Genomic DNA, 23,780 nt, shown 5'->3' on the forward strand with positions numbered 1-23,780 from the left:
AGGATACTGTGCCTGCCTTGTGTTATTTTATGCTGTAATTTGTTCCTTATCATCATGTTTCATATGTTCTTGACATTGGGCATAACAATTATAACAATGGCAATTGTGCTAAAAATATTTGTCATTTAGTTTCAAGCTAGAAACAGTTCATAAGCAGATAAAGGGAACAAGCAGGGAAGGCAGTGCTGGCTGCCTTTGCAAATGTTTTTTCTTGGCATTATCTGTTATCTCAGAATAGACATTTGCCACACATTGCAGAGATGGGGAGAGAGCTATGCACCCATCCCAAATTCCAGGAATGGTGCAAACTGGACTTGCCAGGGAATGGCACACATTTATTTGCTTGCTGGGAAAGACAAATGTTTGTGGCATCCCTTCATTCCTGCTGCTCACCAGACAGCCCTGTCCTGCAGCCCTCATGTAGGTGAGTCTTTTCTGCTCACTGTGTGTCTGGGGTTGAGGATGACTCCTGGCTCAGGCTGTGAGCACACACATTCACCCACAACCACTGCAGAGCCAACGCCAACACAAATCCCTGGATTATCTACCAATTATATGGAAAAACAAAGATTAATATGCTCATTAGACCCTGTAACACAGCATTTGTGTAATGGGAACCTCATTGCCTGTTGGTTCACGTTTACCAGAAAATGATGGTGCTTATGAGAAGAGATTACTTTCTTCTTAACTGGAAAAGCAAGTTATTTAAGCCGAGTTTGCTTTCTATTTCATACCCCTTCCTCTGTCAGCCTTACACACACACACTTAAGGGCCCATTATCTTCTCATTGATGTAAGGGCATTATGTGTGTAGCCACCATTAATGGTAATGAAAATGGCTCCTGTTAATCTCCCGTGCACTGATAGTCGGATAATAGCCTACTTATTAAGTACAGAGGCCAGCCTAGGAGTTGCACTGAAATGAGCAGCGTATTGTCTCTGTGGGATTCAGATGTAAACACTAAATCATTGCCCTGTGCCTACAGCTGATGATTAAAATGAAGTTAGCAATAGCATAAATGTGCTCGCCTGGCCTGTGCTTCCAAGCACCACAAAGCAACTCTGGGTGCTCTTTCCATCTGATCCACCCTCACCTTTGGGAGGATCCCTGGAGACAAAGTCCTGAATTGGATGGGACGCACAAGGATCATTGAGTCCAACCCGGACTTTTTGGTGCACAGGAAACCCCAAAATCCCACTCCGTGCATCCCTGAGAGCATCGTCCAAAAGCTCCTTGAGCTCTGGCATCCTTGGGCCATGACCATTCCCTGGGGAGCCTGTTCAGCACTCAACCATCCTCTGGGGGAAGAACCTTCTTGAAAATCCAACCTAAACCTCCTCTGACACAGTTTCAGCCATTCCCTTGTATCTTATCGCTGGTCACCAGAGAGCAGAGACGCTCCTCCAGTTCCTCTCATGAGGAAGCACAGACCTCATTGATGTCTCCCCTCAGTCTCCTTCAGGCTGAACAACCCGAGGACCCTCAGCCGCTCCTCTAATGGCTTTCCCTAAACCCTTCTTCATCCTTGTGGCCTCCTTGGGATGCTCCTTAGTAGCTTTAGCTCCTCCATGTATCGATCGGGGCTCCCCAAACCATCGCAGTGCTCCAGCTGTGACCACAGGCAGAGCTGGACATGAAGCTGGGGGAGGCCTGGGGGTCCGACCAGCCCCTCCATCTGCCATTCCCAGCTTGGGAGCAACACGGGGCACCACCTGAAAACCCTGCTTCGCTCACATCCATAGGTGTGTGAGGAAAAAACACTTAATTCCACATAATTCACCCCCACGGGCAGCCCCCCCTCAGCGATAAACGCCGGGGGTCGTTTTTGCAGCCTGGAGAACAGCGCACGGAGAGCAGCGCTCCCACAAGGCTCGCTGCAAAAGCTTTATTTTAGCTTTGTACAGTGGAAACAAATCCCTTAAACTTCTCTTTTCAGGCGGAGTTGGGAATAATCGAATGTTTTCGGTGCTCCTCGCCCGGCCCGGCCCGCAGCGGGTTAAGCCGCGCGCCCACAATGCCTCGCGCCCTGCAACGTCGGCGGCGCCGGGCGGGACCGGGCCGGGACCGGGATCGGCACCGGGTTCAGGACCGGCACCGCGATCAGGACCGGCACCGAGGCCGGGGCAGCGCTGTTGCTCAGGGTCGTGGTGCGTCCCCGTGGCTCCCCGCGCCGGGGCTCGCTGTGCCGGGCCGGCCGTGCCCCGCAGCGCAGCGCTGAGGTGGCGGCGCTCGGGCCCGGCCCCCGCACAGTCACACAGGACGGTCCCGAGGGCGGGCGAGGTGCGGGTGCCAGGCTGGCGTGGCGGGCAGGAGGCACCACCCTGCCCGCTATTTCAGCTGTTTCTGCGTTATTTCCTTGCCTAGAAAGCAGAGGCCGGAGGGCTCGGCGGAACCCGGCCATGTTCTGAGGGAGGCTGCAGGACGCCACTCGATCCGGGTAGCGCAGGTGTGCCCGAAGGAATCGCCCTTCTCCCGGCCCTGCGAGGCGCTGCGTGAGGCGGGTGAGTGTGAAGCCGCTCGGCTTTAAAAGTATGCACCGGTCTTTGATGTATTTGCGAAGGAGAACCGCGCCGGCTCCATGGAGATGGGCGCAGTGTGAGATTGCCAAGGTTCCTTCAGCCTCTGTGGCCTTTTTGCACTGGTGGGACTCGCAGGGAGCCTTCAGGACCGTGAAGTCACCAGGCCACGTCACCCGCTGACTCTTCGTGTGCTCAATTGCAAAGCTCTTTGCAGGTTGGCTCTGAATTTGCTGCTGTATCAGAGGAGCAAAGTCCTGTTATGTATTATTTCCACTTCTAGTCCACTTCTGCCTTTCTGCTTGTTTAGCAAACTAAAGGTTTCATAACCAGAAAACTCATATGGTATACATCTAGTTTTTGCTCTGGGAGCAGATTGTTTAGGAAATAAGAGTGTGAGATTGGTCTGTGTGAAGCTGTCTATTTCCACTTTGGAATCCTTGTCAAAAATATTTATATTCTTCAATGGAAACTTACTCCAAAGTAAACATTTGCTTCACTGCTTATGTCCATTTCTATTAGATCAAAACAATGTATATTTCTTTAAAGTGGCTCCTTGCTACAGTATTTAGTGATGAAATTAAACAGCACAGTGGTTATATATCCAGTCAGTTATCAGAGCTCAGTTTTTTGGTGGTAATCAATGATGATTTGAACCCTTAAAGCTTTGTGGGAAAATCATTAAAAGTAAATTAGGCACCTCTGAAGATATTACCTATTAGAAAGCTTAGAACATGACATTTTTACTTTGTTCTTTATTTCCAAATGCTTTGGTGGAGGAGGACAAGATGAAAAGCTGGTGCCTTTAGTTACCTCCTCCTTTTCTTGGATTTCATGGTGTGGGTGAAGCTCTGCCTTCCCACCAGACAGACGTGATTTGGGCAGGGAATTTGGTGTGTGTGGAATGGGTGCATGTTCAGACTGCAGCTGGCCAAAGTCTTTCAGTTTTTGCTTAAAAAAAGGTAGTTATGGCAGAACCAGAAGCAATTGCTTCTTGGAGATGGAGATCTGAAACTTGTGCATAAGCTCTGAATATGCACAAACTCAATAATCTGTCTGGGCACTGGATATTGGCTGTTGGAGGATGGATGTAACTTTCTGCTTTGTAGACAATTCTTGGCATGTGCAGAGTTGGAGTGGGAAGAGGTTTTCTTGCTCAGCTCCAGCAGTGCTCATCTGCCATTGAGGCTGGAAGGCCTCTGCAGGTAGACTGCCTCTGTTGGTTATTCTGATGGAAAACCTGTAAAAAAGGAGGAAAAGAGGTAAAGGAAGAGTAGGGGTCAGAGGATTGAACATCCAGCCAAAGAGAGGAGCTTTGGAAGCTGTCAGTAATGTACAGGAAGATGCTGGGGAAATGCATTCCTGAGGAAGAGATGTTGGCATGCAAAGAGCAAGCAGCAGTAATGGCAGAGAGGAGAGCCCAGAGGGTGCACTGTTGTCTGTCTGGCTATTCCTGCTGAGTTATTTACTTAATTTCTCTACTGCAGAGGAAGAATTCTCTATTATCTCACCAGGGACAGATAGTGGAATTGAAGACAGAAACTGGGAGTCATATAAATGTGTTTATGGTTGTTATTTAGGACATGAACAAATGCATATAGTGCTATCTCCCTCCCTGCTCACATGCACATGAGTAAGTCAAGGAAGGCTAAATGTTACTGGAATGCTGTTGGAAAAAGTGTGTTTCATTATATGAGGAGTCACTTGACACACTTTCATTCTCCTGTTCTTAAAGTTACACAATTTTTATTAGATTATTGATAAAAGTAACTGTGCTGAGTTTTACTTTAATGCAGGAAGGTTTTATTCACCATTATTTGAAGTAACTTTTATCACAATTACCTGGTTTTGCCCAATAAAAAGTAATTAAGGCTGAAAAGGTGGCACATTCTAAACATCAGTGAAAGCACTTCACCTTAAATTCCACAGAATTAAGCATTTGTCAGCAAGATGTTTACAGAGGAATAAGTTCTTTAGATAAAAAGCAGTGACTTCTGCTACAAACACCCTCAGCTTTTAGCAGTGGCAGTACGTAGGTACAACAGTGAGCTTTTCCTTTCTGAGTCATGGTATCTTAGTGGGGGATGCTCAGAACTATTTATTGTACTGCTTTGCTTTAGAGATTGAACTTGATCTCAGTCATACAAATGCAATGCTTCCTTACCTGTAGCATTTTACCTTTTTAAACACCCTTCCTTTATTTATTAAAGATACATCTTCCTCCATCCCCTAGGGCTGTTGTATGTATTTACCTTGTAAAATTATTGAGCTTTGATTATTGATGTTCTAAGGACTTTTAATTATTTAGTAATTAAACAGCACAGTGAACAGAGATTTGCATAAAGGTATTTTTGTCTCTCACACTGTGTTAGGTGAAAATACCAACCTGCTGTTTTATGCTTTGTATCTTGGCTGCCCAATAAGCTTGACATTTAGTAGTTGGTGCTGCTTCTAGTCAGCTTGGTGATTTCTGCCTTTTATTACATCTTAGAAGTTCATTTTCTGTAGTAGAATTATAAGATGGAGAGGAAGTAAAAAGGGAGAACAGATGTTATTCATTTGAAGTTAATTTAAATATGATGCTATTAGTTGATAATAGGAATTTATTTTTTATCTAAATTGCAGCCTTATGCTGCACCCTACACTATAGTTCTTCAAATCATGAGTGCTTTGTGTACTTTGGGTTTTTCCAGGCTGTGTACTGTGTGTGAATCACATTTTTTGCCTTAATGTGAATTTTATCCATTGCTTGACACAGCTCCCTGCTGTTTTCTGCATCATAAAAATTAGAGTGAGATGATGTGGTCTGCCTGTGAGACATGCCTGTTGAATTACAAGATTATTTTGTGTAAAAGGTCCCAAGAATTTCCTTAATTTCTTAGAGTTCAGTTGACAGCAAACTCAATATTTCTGGAAAATTACAACTTCTTGTATCATCTAATAAAGGGCTCTTTTAGCAACTGTGAAGTGTAAGAGTTTCTGCTATTTTTTGCATAGGTCTGATGAGTTGTGTGCATGTGATCTGGTGAAATCATGGATGTTAGGAAGTGCTTTCAGGAAGGGTTGTGGATGGGCCTGGGAGCAGCATTGAGTAGAATCTGTTTTGGTACCACTTGTGACATAGAAGAATTCCTGTGTTTATCACCCCCTGCCCACTTCTCAGCCATGACTGAATTACACCTTTCCACTGATGGAGTAAAGATGAATAAATCCCCCCAAAAGTGCAAAGTAAATGGAAAAATAAGCTTGTGGGGTTTGTGGTGGTTTGGTTTGTCTGTTTTTCCTCTTCAGCTGGTTGTGAGTCAGTGGTTTAGATTCTCTCTGTCACAGAGCTGAGCCTGTGGGGTACTGAGCATCCTACCAACATCAAATCCCTAATCATGACTTAGTTTCTTTTTCTCCCTTTGCAGAATCATGGCAAGTCCAAGAACAAGGAAAGTCCTCAAGGAGGTCAGAGCACAGGATGAGAACAATGTGAGAAAATGATGATCTTTAGATCAGTTTTGTAGAATTGCATTTGCTTTTTACCTACTCCAGATGTACACTGGATCTGCTACAGCTGCTGTTGTCTTTGTGCTGTGGCTCACTAATGCTAACATAAAAATTTGGATATCTCATGTATGCATTACAATTCATTGCTGCATATTTGGCACAAGTATTTCAGGAGTTCTAGTAATGCTGGAACCCTTGGGATCTTTTCAACAAGTGGTGTCTGGTGCACAACTTAAATTAAAATAATCCACTTCAAGTAGCTTGATTATACCTTAAATATGATAGTCCATGGAAAGATTCAGTTTTATTTATATCAATGCATTAAGTCTTGAGGGGTGAATCCAATCATAAAACTGAAGTTGTTGCACTGTATGAGCAATAAAGCTATTTCTAAAGAAAAAATTCTGTTTAGATCTGCTACCATTTACTGCCAAACTGTAGTGTGAATGAAAAAATGTTCCAAACTTTAAATATTGCATTTTTATTTTGCCAAGGAAACCTCAAGTATTCAGTTTGGTTACCTTCTTTCAAGGCAATAGAAATGAAATCAAAATTAGTTCTTTGCATAGTAATTTCCATTTGCTTGTCTGTATTTCCTCACTTGGTTTTGGCAGTTGGTGCAGTAATTTTTATAATCCAAGCAGCATAAATAAATACCTGAAGGAAGTTTATGATACCAGGGAAGGTGTTTCCAAACACTAAGAACCCTTCCTTCTGAAATTATTTTTTGTGTGTGATGTTTTTATGATTTGCCTTTTTGAGCTGTGAAAACTTCCCATGGACAGTGATGACAGATTGCAGCAGTAACTGTTTTTCTGTCCCAGGTCTGTTTTGAATGTGGTGCATTTAACCCCCAGTGGGTGAGTGTGACCTATGGAATCTGGATCTGTCTGGAGTGCTCAGGAAAACACCGAGGCTTGGGAGTTCACCTCAGGTCAGCCTTTCCAGCACACCATGGACTGAGTTGCATTAACTCAGGGTTCATTATGGCTGTGAGCAGCATGTGTTGGTTTGGAATGTACAGAATGTCTCAAATCCAACACATCACTGGCAGTTTTGCTTCATGCTCCTCTCCAAAGTGGGCTTTGCTCTCTGTGCCTTGTCTGTAACTAGTTGCTTATAAAACTAGTCTGAAAAACAGCTTTATTCTGTTCAGGAGATTTCTTTTTTCTTTGTAATATAAATGATAGTTTTTGTTGTTTCCCAAGAACTGTGCTCAGCTGAAATGGGGGCCTATGGAAAAGGAACTGTTTTGGGTTCTGGAGGCTCACAGTATGTAATAGGGTCAAAGCACGGAACAGTTACTCACATGAGGAAAGGGGAGGAAGTCCAGGAGGGAAATCACCAAAGCAAGGAGGCCATTCAGAAGTACCTTCTTTGCTTTTCCAGGGGTGATTTGAAGTTCATTAGTGAGTAGAAATTACATAGGAAAGGAGCCTTTTGAACTGTTCTGTGCATAGCATGGAAGAAAAGATGAAATTTCTGAGATGAGGACATAGAATCATAGAATTGCCAAGGTTGGAAAATAACTCTTAAGATCATCAAGTCCAACCATCAAAATACATGATAATAGACAGAAAAAGAAAATTGCAGAGTGAAGTATGGGAAAAGTTTGTTACATAGTGGGCTTGATTAATATCTGGACTTTGAAGGAAGCTGCTTTTTCAGTCACTTGCCTTCTGTTGACTGTCTCCTTTAAATGCCAATAAATGACATGATTTTGGCTTATTTCAGTGAGGATCTGCCCACCTTCTTATGATGATCTGTCTTTCTGTACTTGGAGAGTGTTCTCTAACATGTTTATACTCTCAACTTTTGGGATAGGTTGTAATAAGCTTTTTTTTTGTCACTGTTGATACAGCATGAAATTATAACAAGCTGTGATCTAAATTTTATTCTTTTTAAACCTGCTTTTCAGTTTTGTGCGTTCTGTAACCATGGATAAGTGGAAGGATATTGAGCTGGAGAAAATGAAAGCAGGAGGTAACAGCAAATTCCGACAGTTCTTGGAGTCTCAAGATGATTATGATCCATGCTGGACAATGCAAGAGAAATACAACAGCAAAGCTGCAGCTCTGTTTAGAGACCAGGTAACCTCAGTTTTAGGTGACTCCTCACGCCTATGATCTGGAATATCAGAGTGCTTTGTAAGCACTTGGTTTTGAAAGGAGGGAAATGGCAGTTTTTTGAACCTCTGCAGTGGTTCCGAAAAGGTAAATGTGAGAGAGTGAAGTCCTGGAAGAGTTAATGTAAACCTGAATGAGTTCATGGCTCAAGTATTGGGCAGAAGAGAAAAGGAATGTTGTCCTGCCAGGGAGATAAGGTGGGGTTAGAAAAGAGTGTCTTGGGCAGGCAGGAGCTTTTCTTGACTAATTTCCTTATTTTGAGTAAGTCTCTAATTTAGCCTGAGGGTCTGGTACCTCAGAGCTGGCAATCCAGCACTGCCCTCTTGGGACCCTAAAGGTCCTAGAGTGCTTCTTCCCAAGTCTTGTAAGAGTTTTCTATTGAAATTTTCATTTCTGCATTTAGCTGAGGTAGCTCTGGTTTTCAGTGCTGCAGTTTGTTGCAGGTGTTTAGTCAGTGGAGCTGTCTCAGTCCTCAGTTCACTACCTCAGCTGTACAGTTCTAGCCAAAGTGATTTGATAAATTTTAGTGTATGTAGTAACATACAACAATAATGTAGTTCTGTTCCTCCTTTACTCTGTGATTAGTGCTTACATGTCTTCATTAATCCAGTTTTTCCTCTTCAAACCAAACCTGCTTCTTTGAGGAAATTGTCTAATTTTCTATTTCAGTTGCCTGAAATAAAACCAGTGTTCAATTCAACATCACAACCTGGGAGTCAGAAAAAAAATTGGTTTCTTGTGAAAAAAAGTTAAGTGATCCAGCAGCAAATTGGAAAAATGACTTGTCCTTGTGTTACTGAACCAGTTTATAATTTGTATGAAATCTCTGACCTGGCATTCTTGACTATTCTGCCTCTTGTAGGTAGCTACAGTAGCTGAAGGCAAGGAGTGGTCCATTGAAACTTCTCCTGCCAGGAACTGGACCCCACCTCAGCCTAAAATGTCTCTGTCTTCTGCTCACCGGTACGTGCCCTGCTTGCCCTGCTAATGTTGGTACAGATGCAGCATCAGATGCAGACACAGCATCAAAACCTGATGGTCTCATGCCTGCTGGGTTTACCCTCTTGGTGCTGGTGTCTGAACAAGCTGAAGTTATGGAATATGAGGGAACAGGACTTTCTTTTTGTAATAATTCTCACCCCCTGCACCTGAACCTTAAACCATGTCAGAGAGAAGTGAGCAAGAGCAGGGAGGAAGCCATGCTTGTTTTATCCTGACTTGCAATGCACCTGAAATTAGACATTTGTGTCACTGACAGGTAGTGTGTGACATCCTCACCTTAACTGTGGTTCTGTGCCAGTTTGGGGTTGGATGCCAGGGAAAAAGAAACGACTTTTCCCTTCTGCTGCTAATTACCAGGGGAACATCAAAGCTCTGTACCACAGCAATTCTGTTCTGCTTTTGTATGTAGTGTTTGTTACTGTGTGCATTAAGGATGCAAGTTAACTGCAAAAGCAGTTGTAAATCAAAGGAACAAGAGCTTCATGCCTTTTAGTGGTTGCATTAGAGTTCCCTTCTTGATAGATGAAATAAATAATCAATTTCTAACCTGTGTTATGGTGATATACATCAAGCTGTACTGCTGAGCTGGTGGGTTTTGCTTAACATGGCTTTGATTATTCAATGTTTTATTTCAGTTCTGCTGGACAATCTCAGACTGCAACTGCCTCTTCTGACAAGGCTTTTGAAGACTGGTTAAATGATGATGTCAGCTCCTACCAAGGGTAATGCAATATTTACTGACTTTGAGTGCCTCTCTCTCTCTAGCATAACAAAATGTTTGTAGCATTGAAGAAAAAGTTTGTAACTCGAAATATTATTGTGGGTTCCAAACCAAGGAATTCTGATTGTATGTTGTGCCTTACAGTGATTTGAGTTAAACAGAGGCATTTTTTTTTTAATTATAAAGCTTCTTTCACTCATTTTCTCATTTTCACGTGTCACTTTATTAGGATTTACTCAGCTTTCTGATGTCAGTGATTTGTTAAACCTGGAGAATCATTAAGACCACATTAGCTTGCACAGAGGAAATTACATTGTGCTAGGATTCCTCAGTGGATCCTTGGTGTTTTCATGAAGTGAGTAGTTTTGTATTTTGGGTGCTGGGTGCTACAGGACTTTCTTTTCCAGGTGCAAAACCAAGTGTCATCCTTCCATGCTCTTCAGTTCTTGTTTGATGTTTTTAATGGCTGCATGCTGATACAAGGACTGTTTATTCCTCTTCCTGTTGCAGTGGCCAAGAGAATCGCTACGTGGGGTTTGGGAACACAGTAAACCCTCCAAAAAAAGAGGATGACTTCCTGAATAATGCCATGTCCTCGTTGTACTCGGTAAGGAATTGCTTGGAGCTCTCTGAATTACTGTTTTCTTCTGCTTTAGCCCCTGGTATGGGAGAACATGAATGGAGAGGAGAAACTAAAGACTGCAGGTGGATATGGAGAGATGCAGGGCATTGGTTGTATTCTCAGAAAGTGAAGAAGATACTGGTGGACTTCAACAGGCAAAATGGAGAAACTTGAGCAGAACTTAAGAATTATGTCTGGTATCAATTCACAGAAATAAGTGAGGATATAGCAATGGATTAAGAAATAATAATTAACAGGGCTGAAGGAAAAAAATGTCATTACCTGTATGGAATAGTTCTAAATCTGTTAACCATATTAGGGATGTTCAGAGGAAAACAGCTGAAATGTGTGTGTATGTGGGTGCCAGAAGCCCTGAGCAGTGATGAAAACATTTTAAATACTTGTGACAGGGTGTGAAGAGATAACAGCATATGGCTGAACAGTTGTCGTGATTCAAGTAGAGATAGTGAAAGATGCATTGTTGAAATAAAATGGGAAAAAAGTCAAGAGGCAGTCAGGGCCATACTGGTGCTTTGATACGCTGCAAAGTCACAGTGCTGTATAATATGTGGGGTTTGGAGTCATTTGGAAATACAGTAAGTGATTCTACCAAGGTGAGTGGCCACCAGCCCTCTGTAGAGCCTCACTACCTAAATATTCACACCAGGTTCCACTGTTTATTTAAAAATAATTTCACTAGAACTTACCAGAGAAAGGTAATGCCTGAGCCTTTGAACAGGTTGATCACCATATTCCAGGTGATCCCACAGGCTGCTTGGTATAGATCAGGTAAATATTTTCTAGGTTCCTCACAGCTTTAGGCCAGAGAGTTCAGATTAGAGAGCACATCTGCAGTGCATTGCAGGTGAGCTAAGACAGCCAAGGAGCAGCAACACTGTTCCTGTTCCTGTGAGCCATTCTTTGAGTCCAGGACCTCCCTGAATGTCCTGGATGGAATGCCCTCATGTGAGCACAGACACACATTGCAGTGTGTCCTGGAGTCCTGTATTTCTGGGAAGATGAGTTCCTTGCATGGATGTTCATCCTGGAGAGGAAAACAATTTGTCTTCCACTGCATGGGATGATTTTTCCCTACACTTGTAGCCATTTTAGCAGAGTAACATCTGAAACACTCTGGCTTGTTCAAATTCACACAAATACTGGAAGTTCATCGCTATATTTCAGTTAAATGAGAGGCTCTAATTTTTCTCTCAGTAGCAGGTAGTTCTTACAACTACAGGAGAAGCTGTATTAGAGCATTTTGACTTCAGCTAATCTGTTTTAATGAAAATTTGGTTATTTGCAGTTATTATTCACATGTAGCTCACCACTTTCTTGCTTTCTTTAAAGGGATGGAGCAGTTTTACAACTGGAGCAAGCAAAATTGCCTCAGCTGCTAAAGAGGGTGTAAGTAAATAAAATGTGGTTTAGTTGGCAGTGGAATGCCAAAGGTGGTGGTATGGGTATTCTCTTTTCACTGTGGAATTCTGCCAAAGCTCCTTTACCTTGGAGAGGATCATGCAGCATTTCTAAATGCATGTCTTTGAAAATCAAAGGGTTTATTCCAGGTAAACCTGCAAGTATTTGCTTCTCTTCACAGGCTACCAGATTTGGATCTCAAGCAAGTCAAAAGGTGATTATAGATTTAGCTCTTATTCCATCTAATTGTCTTTAAGTGCCATGTGTTTGCCTGCACCAATTGATTTAGATTTGATCATCAGCAGACCAGTGTGCTTTTCCTTCATAGTGCACAGGAGTGTTTAGGTCTAGCTTTTAATTCCATGGGAATTGCAATCAGCTGCAGTGATCAAATTAAGCAAGAGATAAACAGAGATACTCTGCTCTTTGTTCCTGTTGGATGTGTTGGGGAGGCTGCAGAGCTTGCAAACTTAACACACCCCTGGTTTACTTCTGTGAATCTTAAATGTGGTCCAGCCTGAAGTAGATAGATTCTTGGTGATAGAATACAATGCAAGCCAGCTTCCCATGGCTAAAGCCTAATAAGATGTTGCAAGTGTGAACTGCTCAATATTATTAATAAATCAACTTGCTTGTGTGTGTTTTAATCCAATGACAAAAGGATTTCATTTATCAAACTGGGCTTAAAACAGAGACAGTCAGACCTGATTACACAGAGTTCTGACATAGGCAAGATGTATCTGCAAGGAAAAGTTTTAAATTCAAATGTAAAAATGATAAAAGAATGGAGATTCTTAATTTCCCTAGTTCTGAGTGAGATGCAGTTATTTATAGATGGTTCAGGAGTTTTAATTGAACTCTAACTCTTGTGTATGTGCAGCATTAGCCTGGTTTGCTTTCTGATAGGCATAGAAAGTATTGCTCAAAACCAGTGTGCAGCTGCAGGTGTTCAGAGAGGTCTGTGCACTGGGATATTAATCCTTCAAATGGCCAAACTTGGGCATGTTTGCAACAAAAATGTCTTGTTAAAGCACCCAAACTTCCTACTTCAAATCTTTGAAATATTTATTGCTTGGCTTAAGAAAAACTGAGTTTTCTACCGGTCTTCCTCTTCACTCCCTCTGGAAGTTTTCCTTTTGTAATAAAAGCTGCTTTTTCTTTAGTATTATTAATAAATATAATATTAAGTTTAAAAGCTCATCACATCTACTGACAAGGCCTACAGCAACATGATCTACAGTCTAAGCTGTATTACTGAAGGTTAAATTTTGTTCCTGGAACTTCTGACCCTTTGCAGAACAGATTTAACACATTTTTGATGCACTACATTTATGTGGAGCCCAGTGACCAAATACATTCCAGTGTTTCTCTTGTCAGTAGATGTTAAAAGTTGGAAAAGGTTCATGATACTTAACTTGCCTGAAAAAATGCTGCCAATTTTTTGCTAAAAGCTGCTTCTACCTTCCTTGCTCTTTTCTCTTTTGCTCTCTGGGTAAAGTTTTGGGGCTACAAGCAGCAGCCAGAGCCGGTAACACCCTCACATCTGTTCTTGTGCATGGACTCCCTGTCTGTTCGTGCTGAATATGTGCATTTGCTCCTGAGCTGTCTTTTCTTTCTCTGCCTTACATCAAACCTGTTTAAAATAATGTTGTGTGTTTTGTATGGTAACATTTCTTCAAGCCTACTTAAAATTTGTCAAGTTAGATAGCGATACCTAAGCTGTGCACTGTCTGAAAGTTGACTGTGCTGCTGTCCACACTGATGCTTTCAGGATTTCTGTTTGCATGTCTGCCCCAGGAATGTGCCAAGTGCTGGGTGTTGCTGGAAGGCAGACAGTTGAATGAGGTGTTTGCTGTGGTGGTTAGAGTGCTGTCCTAAATTCAGCAATAGGAAGAAAGGATGAAGTGATTTAGGTGAAAATACAGTTGTACCCAAATCTTTCCATTCCACATTTACAAAAGTGTGTGGCTAAGAGATCAGGTAAGAATTCTTCCTAATTCTAACAGTGACTCCATTGGACACCTGAACTGTTAGTCTGGGTGTGTTACACTGTTTATTATCAAACATAAACACTTTGCTGCGTTCAGTAGACTCCAGAGGGTTTTTTCAAAGGAGAGAACACCCCCTTCTTGCTTTTTTTAAACACTTTGTAGCCTCACTTCCAAAGGTAGCAAGCCCTTTGTGATTTGCATTCATGTTTCTCACTAGGTGGAAGTAGGATTTCCTTTTGCCTTTACTTCTCAAAGAATTTTTATCCTGTGAGGATAGAAGTACTGGAGCTAATGGCTGGGAAAAGGGGAGATCCTGGGAATGCTGTGGCTTAGGGAAGGGCTTCTTAGACACCTAGGAGCCTGTGGAGGAAAGATGTTGAAGGTGCTCCATTCCCAGGAAGAACACGAGTCAAGGCTCACACCCTGAGCCATGGTAGTAATCAAATATGAACCCTTAGGAAATGAAACTTAATCACCTGGCATATTGGCCCTTTTGGATTAACCAGGATAATTCTGGAGGCACTCAGTATTCTGAAGCAATTCTGAAGAAAGTTTAGATCTGTCAAAGGCTTATTCCAGTAGTAGGGCAAGGAATGATTTCAAACTCTTCTAAACCTGCTGTCCTTGTCAGCTTTGCCTTAGGGAAAGTAATTTTGTGACTTGGACTGTGGACTTACATTTTTGTAAGCTGCCTCTGAAGTGCAATATCCTTGTGCATCTTGTTCTGGATTGCAACAGATTTCTGCAGTTCATTGTTTTTTCTCCCTGCAAACCTGGAGCTTTAAAGAAAATATCAAAAATCTTCTGTCACAGCTTTGGCTCTTGTGTATTGCTCAGAAACACTTGGCCTCTTAATAACAGATGATAACTGGAGCACTACAAGACAGAGAAATTGGGGGAAAATCAGCCAAAAAGATCTAATTCTAGGAGTAATTTAATTAGTTTGGAAAAATAAGGGGGGATGAGGACAGTTCTTCCAAATATTCAGCTGCAGGCATCAGCAAGGGGCCCATCCTCAAAACTGTTGCTGGTTGCACCATTGCTTCTGCTTCCAGTGCAAGGTCAGACTTTGCTTGGCCTCTGGCATCTATTGCCATGTGTGTCTGATTTTAATTTATTGTCTCTTAATGTCTCCTGCAGCACTTTGCTGTGTGTGCTTTTCAGCTCATTCTGCTTGTATGAATCAAAGCTAAAGGCTTCTCATGTTTTTGGAGATACTGCTGAGAAATGGGCCTGCAGAAGTTGTTTGCTGTGGGTTTTTATTGGGTTTTTTTTAAAAGAAATTATAACTGACTTTGTTTTTGTTTTGCTTTTAAATAGGCATCAGAGTTAGGTCAGACATTAAATGAAAATGTTCTCAAACCTGCACAGGAAAAGGTAACTTTGGATCTAGTAAATGACTTGCAGAAAAATGCTTGTACTCACTCAGGGAATGGTTGATTCCTCCTGCCACAGCTGCCCAGGGTCTCAGGGGGTCTTTCTGTAAAGGGGAGACATCAAACAGCTCCAAGTTAGGCTGTTATCAGAGAAATGTTAATGAGGGTAAAGTCCCTCCACCTTCCTCTCTCATGTCCACCAGAGTCTGTCACATTCTCTCATTAGATACCATTTTATGGATTTCATGCTTACAATAATGGAAGATTGAAGAAGGGGAAAATGCACCCTAAATGGATATAAAATCAGTTGTTTAAATATATATATATTTATATAAATTAGTAGTTGTGTCTTGGAGTGTTAAGTTCCTAGTGTTTTACCTACCTGCCAGCTTTATTTTAATTCAGTCAAATGTCTTTGAGCCATTTGAAGAGAATGTTTTAATCATATTGCAAACTAATTTCCATTACCTTTATTAATTCACCATTCTTTACATGGCATATCAAACCACAAGAAAAGACTCTTAATTGGTTTTCTATTCCCTAGAATTATCCACAGCTTATTTCAGAGGGCTTAGATGCATTGTTTTCAGGGTTATATTTTAGGGTGCATTTCCTTGAGCTGATTTTTATTTTGTAGAACAATTTAATGATAAATTATGCATTCTGCGTTTAAAAAAAATTAATTTCCCTTAGGATTTTGTGTTGTTAGTTCTAAATAAGTGTTACTTTCTGAAATAAGTATTCTCTATATGGTTATACGAAATCTCTTGCTTTGGAACAACTGCTATTTATTAAGTGGTGAAAGGTACCTGTTGTATTGTGTTCCACCAAAATTCAAAGCCCTTTTGATATTTAAATAAGCATCTATAAAAGATAGAGAATAAAAGGGGTCTGCTACATTTCTAAACACAGTCTTTATATGCAGTGGAATATATTGATAAAGCTTCATGTTTGCAGATGTTTTTTGTACTTGTGTTTTATTGCTCAGCAGTAGTGTAATGATACCTGAACTGTGTTTAAATGCTACCTTTCTCAAACTGGGGGTGATACCTTCCTCAAACTGGGTTTTTAGCCACAGAAAGTTCCCGGAAACTCAAAGGACTGAGCTTCACTCCATTATAGATCAACAGACTTTATAGTTTCTTAACTTAGTTTTGACTTAAATCTATTTTGATTCAGTTTGGGGTTGGGTTTCATGACATTTTAGCCGTTAAGCACAAATAAGCTTGTCTGAAGGTTTCAGTAATAACTTTGTTTTATGACTAATTACCAATACTTTGGTCCACATAGGTGAAAGAGGGGAAAATATTTGAGGAGGTCACCACGGGGGTATCACAGTTGGCCAGCAAGGTATGAGGTGGCCTGCCTGGCTTTAAGGAGGCCAAACAAGTCAAGCCAGTCTCCATATTCTTATAAAAAGAATACAAAACCCCAATGCAGCTTTGGTCTCTGCTTGTGTTGAATAGAGGAATTTAGAAAGTGGAATTTTCAGCGGGCAGCACTTCTGTGTAGGGGTGTTTAAAGCTGCACAGGCATGGTGGTGTCCTCTTAGTTTGAATGAGGACATGGGTTGGTTATAAACATCAAAGAAAATCTGTGAAGGAATATGGAGACAGCTTGTGTTGCAGTGGTTCAGTAAAAGCTGCTAATGCTCTGCACCTTTCTCCTTTGCCTTCCGCTGCTCTCGCTGCTCGGTGATGTGGTAAGTGCTGTCTGAGGCTGCCAAGCACAGAAATCCTGCCCTAACTAACACCTGCTGGGGTAACTTGCATGGTGCTACCCAGGAATGTGTGTCTTCTAGCACTGGGAAAGCCAGCACTGCAAACTCTTCCATAGACCAGCTCAGTGTCTTAGGTTTTGGTACTGTTTGAATAAAATGAAATAAGTTATGTTACCTGTTCTGTTTAGAGCCTGGCAACTCTCAGGCTGGATTCTGGGATTCATCCTCCCTGTCTCTATCTCAGAATAGTACCTTCCATGATGTCACTTCAGAAGTTGTATTTCTAATCCAATCCTAGGACTCAACTTTTGGCCTGTTTTACATGGGCAGTGAAATAATTCTGGAACACAGTAAAAGTAGCTGTGTAGAACAGTAGAAATATAAATACAAGTTGCATTAATCATAAAACAGCAGTGCTTTCATTAAGTTTAATTTTATGTAAGGACTAATTCCAGTACTTTTGTCAAGGAAGTCTAGGAGAGGATTCAAAAGATGTTACAATGGGTGAAAAAGCTAAACCTGACCTACTTCCCACCTCCTCCAGCAGCACAGTGCTGTCAAATATGTGTTCTTTACATCCACCATGTAACTGCCCATCAGAAACATTAATGAGCTCTGAGTTAAATGTGTTTGATTTATGGGAACAAGTGGAGGAATTTATTCTGGCTTTTGCTGTTGGACTTGGCAGGGGTGTTGGTTCAGTCCCACTGAATGGAGTGTCTTTTGGTTTTTTTTCCTCTAGGTTCAGGGAGTTGGGAGTAAGGGATGGAGAGATGTCACCACTTTCTTTTCAGGCAAAGCAGATGATAATTCTGACAGGTAATTTTTTGTTCTTCCTTTCTGTCTCTTTGAACACATAATTTTATCTCCTGTACATTTTCTGAAGTATAGTAGTGAAAGGTAATTTTTCAATATTAAGAACTTATTCTGTCTTTGCTGATAGTCCTCCTCTTTGTAATAGGGAGGAATTCAATATAACTTTTTTATAACTGTTACATATTTTGGTTTAAATATGTTTAACAAACCCTTTTCCCTGGACTTGTTAAATCTCTTAACAAAATCTGTGAATTAGACAGCAGGTTTATGTAATTTGGAGCAATATTTAGTTCTTTCTTTATCGTGAAGGGGTTTTGTTTAAGCAAAGAGCAGTAGCACTACAGTTTTCTTTGGGGTCATTTATTTTTACTGTTATGTTTGGCATAACTAATTTATTTCTACCTTCCTTTCCCCACCATCCCCCAAAAGACCAGCTGAGGGAAACAGCTACCAGAACAGTGGAGGGGAGGGCTACCAGAACAATGCTGTAGATCAAAGCTTCTGGGAGACCTTTGGCACCTCAGATGCACCAAAAGCCCATAAATCTCCAAGCAGTGAGAGCTGGACCTATGTGGACAATTCCACAGAGAAGAAGAGCTCGGATAGCTGGGACGTGTGGGGCTCAGGAACAGTCTCCAACAAGAACAGTAACAGCGACAGCTGGGAAAACTGGGAGACCAACTGGGAGAACACAGGAGGGGAGAGCAAGACCAGAAAACCTCCTAAGGCAACAAAAAATGCGTGGGATGACTTTTAGAACTGTGTTAACCCTGCTCTGCACAGCTGGGAAAGGGAGGCTGTGCTGGTTGATGGAGGGGAGGAAGTTTTACACACACCTGGAGTATCATGGCTGACCTTTCTGATCTGTTTGTGCTTCCCATTCATTCTCCTTCCTTCTACCCCGGTATAGGGAAAAAAAAAAGTAGCATCTGAATCTTTTCTTACATAAAGGTTGCTCTCCCTTTTTTTTAAGGATAGTGATAAGTATATTCTCCTTGCACTTTTGGAGCTGGCTACAGCAACTTTCTTAACACAAATGTTAAAGGAGGGAAATCAGTGCAAGGACACTTCCATGGCACAACCTTGCATGTGTAGGTTAATAGGTGTTCATCCAGTCCTCATCTAATTTAAGATTTGGGGTGTTTAATGCAAACAAAGGACAGGGTGTGACTTGGAAAGACAGCCATTAACTGGGCAAGCTGCAGTTGGATACATCGAGTTCCAATGCCTTATGGATTGCTCTGACTACAGGAGGTCTGGCAATTCAAGATGGTCTTTAACATATTTTTTATTGAAGCTTTGTTTTTAAACATTGTGACGTTATTTTTTTTTTAGTATTTGAAAACTTATTTTTCTCCTTTAGAATGAATCTAGAGCTAGATAATAATTTGTGTAAACTTAAAGGATTGACCTGAGCTCTGAAGGGATATCCAGAATGGCTTTATTTGCCCTCCTTTCTCAATGGATTGAGTTTTCACTCAATTTTAGTTTCTGCTACACAGAAAAGCAAAGCTGTGATGTTTTCCTTCCTCACCTACACCCTTGCCCATGTTAAAATATTTTATGTACTCTCTTTTTTTCTCTTTCTTCCTTCTACCTGTGTAGTATTTTATTAATGCTGTTAAAAATGAAGTATTTCTGCTGCTTGTGTCCTTCTGGACATCTGTTTGGCAACCTGGCAGCAAAAAATATAAAGAAGATTCCAGCAAGAAAAAATGGGTGGAAAATACAAGAGCACTGAGGAAAAAGCCTGGCAGCAAGCCCCTTTCAAGATGAGTAGATGTCTGGATTTAATAGTAAAATTTAATTTAAGCAGATGTTTTCCAAACGGTTCCTTAGTGTATCAAGCTGTATCTCTGTTTCTGTCATACATTTCTCCACATTTTTTCCTGGATCTTGTTAAAGAAACACTATTTTGGAAACATGAGAAACTCTTTGTCAGCATTAAGGACTGGAACAGGAGATTCAGTTATGTGTCAGTTTTGACCCAACAAATCTCTTTGCATGACACGAACCATAACTTCTAGAGAAGAACTGTGACTTTGAACATCAGAGGTATCCTAGGTATCCCATTTTATTTTGGGGGAATGGGTGGTGAATGTACCCTCAGCACAAAAACAATCAGCTCACTTGAAAACTCAAATCATGATGTTCTCTGTGGTCTGCTTTTCCACCATGGAGTTCTTTCTGTGAACCCTGTAGATCCTCTTACATACCTAAAAAGCCTTTTCTTTTAAAAACTGACTAATTTGTTCAGCAACTATACAAAGGTGTCAAAATTACCTTAAATAACATTTCACTTCTTTTACTCCTCACAGAGGTTTTTGAGCAGATAGTAATATCAACAGTTTAAAAAGGAAAGAAAATTAATTTCCTCATAAGTAGCAGATTTTAAAGGCTTAAATCTGAGTAGCTCTGTTTACAGCCTGAGTCTGTATTTCTATTCCTAAGATCTTTCAGATGGTGATCAGAATATTTTTCCAGTCTTCTCTCACCCTGTTCTGTGAGAGTTGGAATTTCTTTTTCCCCCTTGCCTCTCCTAGAGTGTGGTCTGAAGCTCGTGGTCTCTGAGGCTCTGCAGCAGGACCCAGAGCTGCTCCAGGCTGAGCCATTCCCAAGGTGTCCCTGCTGTCACAGACCCTGTGGAAGTGCCAAAGGCACGAGAGCTCTTGGTTTGCAGTGCTGCTCATGGTACCATTGGCAGCAGTTCACAGCTGGACTAAAACAAGGATTTTTTCTACTTTTTCTCCAGTTCCAAGTATAACTTTGTCATAGCTTAGCTGCATGTCAGACATAACTTTGACTTTTTATGCTTACACCTCTGTTGCCTCCTTGTTAATTGTGTCTGCTGCCCAGTCTGAAGCTGATTCAGCTTCTTCTGTACAAATTTATTACAGTTTCTCTTCCATAAATCTCCTGAAATGGCTCGTGGCAGGAGAATATTTATTTCTGTCCACTCAATCAGTGGTAATGTGAGGTGTGTGTGCACATTCTCTTCAGCTGTGAGCTTTGCCTGGGACAAAAGTGGTTTATTTATGTATCACTTGCAGCCACAATTGGCATGAGCCATTTGTTTGTTCTTCTGATTTGATTTTTGTAGCTTTTGAAACTTTTATGTTCTAAATCAAACAGCCAGAGTCCTGCTCAAGCAGAAGCTTTGGGTAAGGATTTTTCCTCCAATTGAGGAGACAGGGACAGAACAATTGCCATCTCGCTTTCTGCAGTGTTGTAGGGAAGCAACAAAATGCTCCAACTGACAGAAGGATGTTACTGGAAGATCCACATAAACCAATATAATGGCAGAAGGTGTAACTGCAGACCCAAAACCAGTGTGCCAGCTGGTCAGTTTGATGGGCAAATGGGCATTTTTTAATGACTTGTCTGAGCCTGAATGTGTGATCATGCCTTCCAGAGGAGAGAAAAAAACAAAGGCATTTTCTTTTTTTGCACACCGACTGTTTTATTGAATTTTATATTTTTCAGAATAGGTGGCTGGGAGCTTTCTGCACTGGGAAGAAAATCCCATCAAGTTGCATGTGCAGAGCAAGTGTTTATGAATCAGAATTTTTATTTTTTAATTCCTTCTCCTCTCCCCAAATCCTCCCCTTTTGGCCTGCTGAGGAGCAGAGGCATTGAGTGCAGGCTGCTGGAGCTGAGGCTGCCTGGCTGAGGGAGGATCCAGCCATGAATCTGAGTGTGTGGTGTGGCACGATGGGCTCTGCTCCCTCTCATCCCACTCCCTGAGTCACAGGTTTAAGTCACACAAGGAAACTGCCAGGAGCTGTGCAGGAGGTGAAATTGCTGCACCAATTGGACATTGCAATGGCTGGTTCAAATCCCCTGGTGACCCAAGCTTTTATTTCTTTGTATGGCTTCAGCTTTGGAAAATACAGAGCAGCTGGATTCCTGCAGGTAGTCTGATACAAGAAAAATGTCAAGAAATCAAAATAAGTGCCACTTGCAAAACAGTGAAAGTCTTGGAAAATGCTCCCAAACATAATTCTGGGAGTTAGGGATTATTTTAAAATGTTTTATTTGTGTATTGAAACCTATTAATAATTAGTACAATTCAAGAAGTGCTTGGCCAGCTCTCCCTCATGGTTGAGACCTCAAGGATAATGCTGCTGCTTTTATTTTCCAGGCCAGACTGTAACATTCCATGGGTTCATAATGTACTTGTCAGTGTAATGGTCTGTGCAATAATTTAACAAGTGTAGATAAAACCTTTGTTTAATCCAGGATACATTTAAAGATACAGTGGTCCTCTTGGAGAGTAGCAGTCTACACAAGTATTTCAGTTCTTAGCTTATTCTGGCTGAAATACTAAATTGCAGTGACCCAGGTAGAGGTTTGAGCAATCAGTGATTTAAACAGAAATCAAGAAATGTTTCCATAGCCATTATTAAGAGTTTGATCCTAATGGCTGAGTGGCCTCTAGCTGCAGAACCCTCTTTCATTTCCATGCCAGCAGAAACTTGGTCAGGCTGGAGTACTGTATCTTTAATTTTCCTGCTGTGTTTTTTTGTGACGTTCACAGGAATGGTGATTTCAGTGAACACTATTCATTGTTCTGTAGAGTGGTTCTGGACTTGAACTGCAGTGTCATCTTTTAAAGAGTATTACAATAAAGCAAAGAGATCTGGAGCAGAACGGTGGTCAGCCCTTTTTCAGGAGACTTCTGCTAATTTTCAGCCCAGGTGCTGGTGTCAGCCATATTCTTCCCTGCCAGTAACAAAGGAGAAAGGAAGCTGCCAACATTAATAGAGCCAAAAACATCTTTGTATTTCATTGGAATTTCACAGTCTAACTTCAGACTCTTACTCAGGAGCAGCTTGGAGACATTGTTTGCCTCCTTATTTAAGGAGAACTATAAATAGAAATTAAAGTGCAGATAAATTAATGTACTCTGAAATTTTTATTAGCTTGTCTACAGAGGCACTTATTACAGCAGAAAAAGTTAACTTTTAAAGCAGTTTTCCTGAAAGAAGAGAGTCCTCTGACAAATCCTTCAGCTGTGATGGGGTTCCACATTCAAATTCCAGTTTCCTCCATGAGCCAAACAGCCACGTGAGTGCTCCAGATGACTGCACTTGGCTTTGTGCAAATTTAAAATATCTTCTATTATGTTCTTGGTCAGCAGGACTGAATCCTACTTGCCATGTAGAGGTAATTTTACTGATTTTTACACCAAAAAATGGCCATTTGTGTTTGATAACATCACTGGTATTCTGTGGACAGGCTGTGTCCATTCTTCCTGTAAGGGCTGCTGTGTGGGGTGCAAAGTTTTCACAAGGGAAGTAAACAGGACTGGTAAATGCTGGTTCTGGAGAGAGGATTTGGGCCCTTATCTGCCAACATCCAGAGTTAATGCCCTAAAAACAAAACACCAAGGAAGCAGTGATGTGTATTCTGGATTTCAGACTGAGCAGTCAGTAAAAGCTGATAGAAAAAGTGGGGTCTAGACCAGAAAACACTGAGACCAGAGGACACAAGGCTTGGACTTGGAGGACAGGTCACTGCTGCATTGCCAGGTCCCACTCTGTGCTCTGAGCCCAGAACCAGCAGCTACTGCAGCTGGAGCTTCCTGCCATTGTTGATCTGTGCAGGTGTTCTCCAAGGCAGAGGCAGGCTCAGAAGGTGACTCTGGGCTTCACAGCTCACTCACTCCACACTACCAACACTCGTGCCCTCTGAGGTGTGCAGGCAGGCACTGGGGATGTGTCCTGCTTTCCCTCTTCGTGCTCTCCTCCTGTTCCAGAAGGTTTGTCCTCAGGAGCCATCTGCAGCAGGCTTTGGCCTCAGCAGCTTCACCATCACCCCCCCAAACTCCGCAGGGACCCCCCTGAGGCTCTGCACCTCCCCACTGCTTTGGCAGCCGTTTGCAGGATGCAGCCATGGGGTGAAAACTGAAAATCCCAAGAGAAAAATGAGATGGAGCTGTGTTGTCCTGTGGAGAAGCTGCAAACCCTGAAGCTGTGA

At 41.7% G+C, this 23,780-nt stretch overlaps 1 protein-coding gene across 5 annotated transcripts; it reads left to right on the forward strand.

Moving 5' to 3' along the window:
• Nucleotides 1-1,997: 1,997 nt before the first annotated feature.
• ARFGAP1 (ADP ribosylation factor GTPase activating protein 1) lies at nucleotides 1,998-22,451 on the forward strand. 5 transcript variants are annotated; one of them, XM_039719208.1, is made up of 15 exons: nucleotides 1,998-2,147; nucleotides 2,365-2,501; nucleotides 5,927-5,990; nucleotides 6,833-6,942; nucleotides 7,927-8,098; nucleotides 8,997-9,097; nucleotides 9,772-9,858; nucleotides 10,368-10,464; nucleotides 11,830-11,886; nucleotides 12,080-12,112; nucleotides 13,397-13,426; nucleotides 15,210-15,266; nucleotides 16,556-16,615; nucleotides 17,728-17,804; nucleotides 18,231-22,451. In XM_039719208.1, the coding sequence occupies exons 3-15, from the start codon at nucleotides 5,931-5,933 to the stop codon at nucleotides 18,556-18,558; spliced, it is 1,269 nt and encodes a 422-aa protein (XP_039575142.1). In that variant the 5' UTR covers nucleotides 1,998-2,147; nucleotides 2,365-2,501; nucleotides 5,927-5,930; the 3' UTR covers nucleotides 18,559-22,451. The 5 variants fall into 5 exon arrangements, with proteins under 5 accessions (XP_039575142.1, XP_039575144.1, XP_039575143.1 ...); XM_039719210.1 differs by lacking the exon at nucleotides 16,556-16,615 and having other exon boundaries at nucleotides 17,734-17,804; XM_039719209.1 differs by lacking the exon at nucleotides 13,397-13,426.
• The last annotated feature ends 1,329 nt before the right edge of the window (nucleotides 22,452-23,780 follow it).

The sequence above is a fragment of the Passer montanus genome, unplaced genomic scaffold (assembly GCF_014805655.1).
Source record: "Passer montanus isolate IOZ18808 unplaced genomic scaffold, ASM1480565v1 scaffold41, whole genome shotgun sequence".
Lineage (NCBI taxonomy): Eukaryota > Metazoa > Chordata > Aves > Passeriformes > Passeridae > Passer > Passer montanus.

What these genes read in the sequence shown, in the direction of transcription:
- ARFGAP1 (XM_039719208.1), top strand. Translation starts at nt 5,931, where the DNA reads ATGGCAAGTCCAAGAACAAGGAAAGTCCTCAAGGAGGTCAGAGCACAG. An exon ending in CAGCTCTGTTTAGAGACCAG is followed by an intron (nt 8,099 to 8,996) that starts GTAACCTCAGTT and finishes TGCCTCTTGTAG; the next exon opens with GTAGCTACAGTAGCTGAAGG. An exon ending in TCAAACCTGCACAGGAAAAG is followed by an intron (nt 15,267 to 16,555) that starts GTAACTTTGGAT and finishes TGGTCCACATAG; the next exon opens with GTGAAAGAGGGGAAAATATT.